The sequence below is a fragment of the Aplysia californica genome, unplaced genomic scaffold (genome assembly GCF_000002075.1).
Source record: "Aplysia californica isolate F4 #8 unplaced genomic scaffold, AplCal3.0 scaffold00495, whole genome shotgun sequence".
NCBI lineage: Eukaryota > Metazoa > Mollusca > Gastropoda > Aplysiida > Aplysiidae > Aplysia > Aplysia californica.
The window spans coordinates 92,044-97,430 of NW_004797765.1; the positions used below are offsets into that span (position 1 = coordinate 92,044).

The 5,387-nt window shown below is 41.6% G+C and overlaps 1 protein-coding gene across 1 annotated transcript; it reads left to right on the forward strand.

The window, feature by feature from the left end:
- Positions 1-381: 381 nt before the first annotated feature.
- On the forward strand, positions 382-2,916 carry LOC118478323 (integrator complex subunit 9-like; the record flags this gene model as incomplete). Its single annotated transcript, XM_035971755.1, is given in 2 exon segments — positions 382-438; positions 2,108-2,916. Coding segments are annotated over 2 exon segments (174 nt in total), but the record flags the coding sequence as incomplete, so codon positions are not given.
- Positions 2,917-5,387: the final 2,471 nt, after the last annotated feature.

Sequence of the window (5,387 nt, forward strand, 5' to 3'; positions counted from 1 at the left end):
CTTTATTTATTAGTATTAGGATTTCAAAACAACCACAAAAATTCAAAGTGTAATAAGCCATATTGTCTTGCTTTGAACCAAATGTATTTAATAAGTGAAAAGCTCTGTAAATTCTCTCCTGCAAGAGGGTATGTTGTCAGTTCACATTTTAAAAAGTGCCCCTTATCATTTGGAGGTTCCTTGAGTGCTTCCCTTTTGATTCTATTATTTAGGCTACTGTTCACTGAAGGATAGAAGTCAGCACTGTTAACTATTAAAAAGCAGGCCTGAAATTTCCCTAATAAAATTGCGAAAAATGAATAATTTGTCTTTATGGAAAAGCCTCACGTATCACTGACTGCTTCCTTGACTCAAATGTTGTTCCTGTATCTCCACATGCAGCAAGGATTCACTTCCCTGAAGGTGGAGGAGAACGAGTCGGGCTCCATCATTCATTTGGTAAGTCATGTTTTGCTTTGGGATATTTTTATCTGTCCCCGTGGTTTTATGCGCACCGCTTAATTTAGCAAAATTTGATCATTTTTTGCATAATTTCAGATTGTTTTCCTTTATCATTCTTTGTTAAAATTAACAGAATCGCATAATTTCAAAATTTTTCTTGCTTAAAACAACAGGGACAATTTTATCTTAGACTTAAAGGTGGAATCTTTAACTGGGTATATTCTTATATTCCATAAAGACTACATGTATTATGTATTGGCTTTAGCTACCCAGTGCTAAACTGATTCAGCCCGCAACGCCACTCACAGCGGCTGACTGTCTCCTGTGTTTTGACGCCACTCACAGCGGCTGACTGTCTCCTGTGTTTTGACGTCACTCACAGCGGCTGACTGTCTCCTGTGTTTTGACGCCACTCACAGCGGCTGACTGTCTCCTGTGTTTTGACGTCACTCACAGCGGCTGACTGTCTCCTGTGTTTTGACATCACTCAGAGCGGCTCTTTTCTTCGCCTCTTTCCCCTCGTCTTTTTTCCCCCGACTGCTTACATTTCAACCCTTTTTTCTGGTTTCATTGAATCGTATTTTGTATTCTGAACATTTCTGTATGCCACACATAGGGTTTTATCAAATTAAGATATTTCTTTATTAATTTTGTGTGAGGCCACCCTCGGGGTCACGAAGCAGTCACAAATTATTTGCGTCCGGAGTCAAAATTAACTGCGAGTTGAATCAGTTCATTTCAAGCAACTTATAAATCAAGCCAAACTTGCCCAAAATAGCATTGGAATGGATTGTTGAAAATAATTGGATGTCCACATATTTCTGCCTTAACCCCTTCGCGACCTAGATCTACGACGTATGCCATTCGTCATATTCTTACACGGTGAACGAGCCAAGATGCTGCTGTGAGGTACGGCGTTCGTCATGCCTTGCAAAGTGCAAGGACCATGATGACGAACGCCGTTCGTCACAGGTTGTCTTCTGCATACTGCTTCAATTAGCTGCGTTTCGAAAAACTAATCACAGATTCTTATTCAGGAATATTTTTTCTGCACAAAGAAATCTTTTCCCTTTTAGTTTTAGACATCATAGTATTTGTAAAACGGGTCTAATTATAGGTCTTATTTCGGATCTCAAGGATAAGACTAAGAGTAAGGCACAGGGCAATTTTGAAGCCGAAATTTCTAAGTAAAAAATTGTGTGTTGTTATTTGATGTGCAATACTTTGTACTCATTATTACATGTCATGTATACACTAGCTGTTTGTAGGACAGAAAAAAATAGAAAATGTACAGTATATCAGTACAGTATGTCAGACTAATGACACCTTCCCAACAATATCACTATCATTACAGTGTGTCCGACTAATGACACCTTCCCAACAATATCAGTACAGTTTGTCCGACTAATGACACCTTCCCAACAATATCAGTACAGTATGTACAACCAATGGCACCTTCCCAACACCCATTTCTGTAGGACAAAAGAAAAAAGAAAATGGATAGTATATCAGTACAGTACATGTATGTCCAAGCAATGACACCTTCCCAACACAGTACAGTACAGTATGTCCGACTAATGACACCTTCCCAACAATATCAGTACAGTATGTCCGACTTATGACACCTTCCCAACACCCATTTTTTTCCCCTTCTGCCGGTCCCCAGATGAAGGAAGACTCTCTGATCCAGGTGGACGGGAGCTCCACACACATCATCTGTGACAGCGAGGATGTCAGACTCCGGCTCAGGGACGTCATGCTCAAGTGTCTCAAGCAACTCTGATGGAGATCTGCTTCCCCGCTCAACACACACACGCGTGCCCACACACGCCCACACAGACATACACACACACACACATCATCTGTGACAGCGAGGATGTCAGACTCCGGCTCAGGCACGTCATTTAAGTGTCTCAAGCAGCTCTGATGGAGATCTGCTTCCCCGCTCAACACACACACACACACAAACATACACGCACATCCCTCCCTTCCCCTCTCACAAGGACCTGCTGTTCTATTGCCGACTAACGAGGAATATGCATCGGGGGCTGTCTGGTTTGACTGTACTGTATGTATAGAAGAAGTGCAGTGGGGGAATGGGAAGTGGTCATTTGTACAGGTGATCTGATTGTCTTGGACAGTTGGCAATTGAATTTGAGGTTAGAAGTTCGATTGTGTAACCCTCCAACTCCTTTATGCACCACAACAGTCATAGCAGGTCATTTCCTGTTGCCGTACTGAGAGATGTAATTATCCAAAGTGACTCCCAACCCAGATCATGTTGCACACTAGGTGCAGTTCAAATTCAAAATGCGTGGGGGGGGGAGCGCGCCTGTAGGTTACTTTTACCTTGCCAGAATGAGAGAGAATGTGTATGGATGTGCAAAATGGCAAATGAATGTTCTTGTAATTTCTATTGTCACCTTACTCATTTTCATTTTGTTAATATGAAATAAATCACTATTGTTACCGGAAGCACTTGTTTTCTACCTTGTCAATTTTCTGTGCAAAAAAAAAAGCTGAATACTGTTTATAATACTATACACTATATATTGAAATCTCATACCGCCTGTCATCTTGACTAGTGGCATTAGTAATTTAGTAGACTGGTACTAGTGGTACATAGTACATACTATTGGTACTGGTAATACATGTAGTAGTAAAGTGATTGAGACTAGACTAGAGACCAGAGGAGACAAAGCGTGGCCAGTCTTGATGAAATGAATGTGGTAGAAGTAGAATGTAATGTGTCAGTCAATGGCCCCCTAGATAGTTAGTTAAGTTTTAAGTAGTAGACCATACGTTTTTTCAAAACCAGATTCTGGTCCATTCTGATTTGAGCGTTGAAACTTCATAATACGAACTCCTCACACTAGGCGCCGCCAACCTTTACTGCTGTCAGTCAGTGGGCTGATGGCGACGCCCACCTTTACTGCTGTCAGTCAGTGGGCTGATGGCGACGCCAAATATTTTTAACTCAGGCCAAATTGGTGCAGCCCCTTTGAAGTTCAAGATTCTACTTCAAAGTAAAGTGTGTACCTCTGACGGCCAATTCACTGGTGCTTTGTTCAGTTTTAGTAAGAGTTTTAGTTTTACTGCGCTCGTAACACAGATTTATCAGTCCAATGACCTAATAAAGGTTGGCAGGCGCCCGTGGTGAGGCTTTTGTATTGTGACTAGTTGTACAAGTACAAGCAAAATGAACGGAAAGAACAAAGAGGAAAGGAGAGGATTAGATTAGAATGTACAAGTACTTGTGGCACTCTCTAGCCACCTCCTGCATCATTAGAATTAGATGCTTGTAACACAGGTGCACATAGGCCTATTTTTTATCACTGGGAACTGTGACAATCATCTGCAATACCACACAGGAGAATAGTATAAAAAACAGCAGTATTAGCAAGCAGCTGTGAGCCAATATAATTCGATCATTTAGTTGAGTAGGCGGGCTTCCAACCCTACCTCCCACTCCAGGACAACTCGGGCAGAAGGGAAAGCATCCCAGCAGAAGAAAGACATGCTCAATAAGAAAGTTCTCCCCACTCAGGAACCAAACTCGGGGTCTCCTGTGTATGACAGCAAGCACCTAAAACTAAATTAACTACTACACCACAGACACCAGTGGTCTACTGCAAGACAGGAGGTTCGGGTCCTTTTTCAAAGGTGGCAGAATTTTTTTTTTCATCTCAACTCAGTCTCAGCCAAGTGTCCTCACAGACAGAGCAAAATTCTCCGTCCTGGAATTTATCGACCTACATTGTGTCAAGTAAAAAAAAAAATTTTTTAAAAACCTACAAAAATCCACATCCTTACAAGAAGTAGTAGTAGTAGTCAGGACTGCTTATTTCACAGATTACTTATTCACGAAGTCAACCCAACCTTGTGGGGGTTTTTTAGTGTGAAAAATAACACACATCCACTCTGGTCATACAGTGCAGGCAAAAAGTGGGGTCCAGAAGGAAAATAAAAATTGGTCTCATCAAAGACAACCTAATCATAACACATAATATGGTCATGTTTTTTACTTTTAAGCTCAAGGGGGCTATCACGAAAAATGCTGTTTTGAGAAAATCGAAGGTTAAGTTTTTGCCCCTGGTTCAATTTCTTTAAAAAAACAAGGAGCGTTTTCTCTAACCAAACAAATATACACACCAATGAAACTTCTATAGATGTATGGCAACGTTTTGGTGACTGTAAAGATTTCTGGAAACCCCCAAAATCTGGGTCAGCACGCTTGTCCTTAAAAAAGCGACAATATATCCTCATCGAGTTCTGGAGGTAGACTTTGTCTATGCATGATATATATGCAGATGCTGTATAAAAGTACCAGTGCACTTGGCATGTGACTGACACACAACAAAACGTCTTCATGTAATATTCTAGGCCTACTTGTGACATACCACAAGGGTTCATCCAAGGGAACAAAACCCATTCACACTTGCAACAAAATTAGGTCACGTAAGTGCCAAAGATTAGACGTGTCACTAGAGAGCAACAAACACAAAAAAAGGGAGAAGAAAGGACCGCAGATGTTTGATTGGAAAGGAGCAAAGCACACCACAGAGCATCCGCCAACAATTTTCGATCGGGTACCAATCAATGCATGTTTACACGCATGCCTAAAATTGTACACCATTCAAGACCACTGTATTCCTTGGCAGGTAGGCCTATATTTCATACGATAGCAACTCCATATCTAGAAGAGGCTTGTGGGTACCACCGTGCAAAGAATATTGTCAATACAGTTAACACATTACACCCTAACTCGCCCGGGATCGCCCGTGAATTCCCTTACGCGCTCCACCCTGACTCGCCCGGAACCGCCCCCGCCGACCCAGCGTCTTTAGAAATGAAAGTCTCGCCTTGTCTAGGGCCGGGATTTAGATTTGCATAGTATAGCAAAAAGTTTCTTCTTTCGTTTGATACCGAAAAATTTTTCGGGTCAG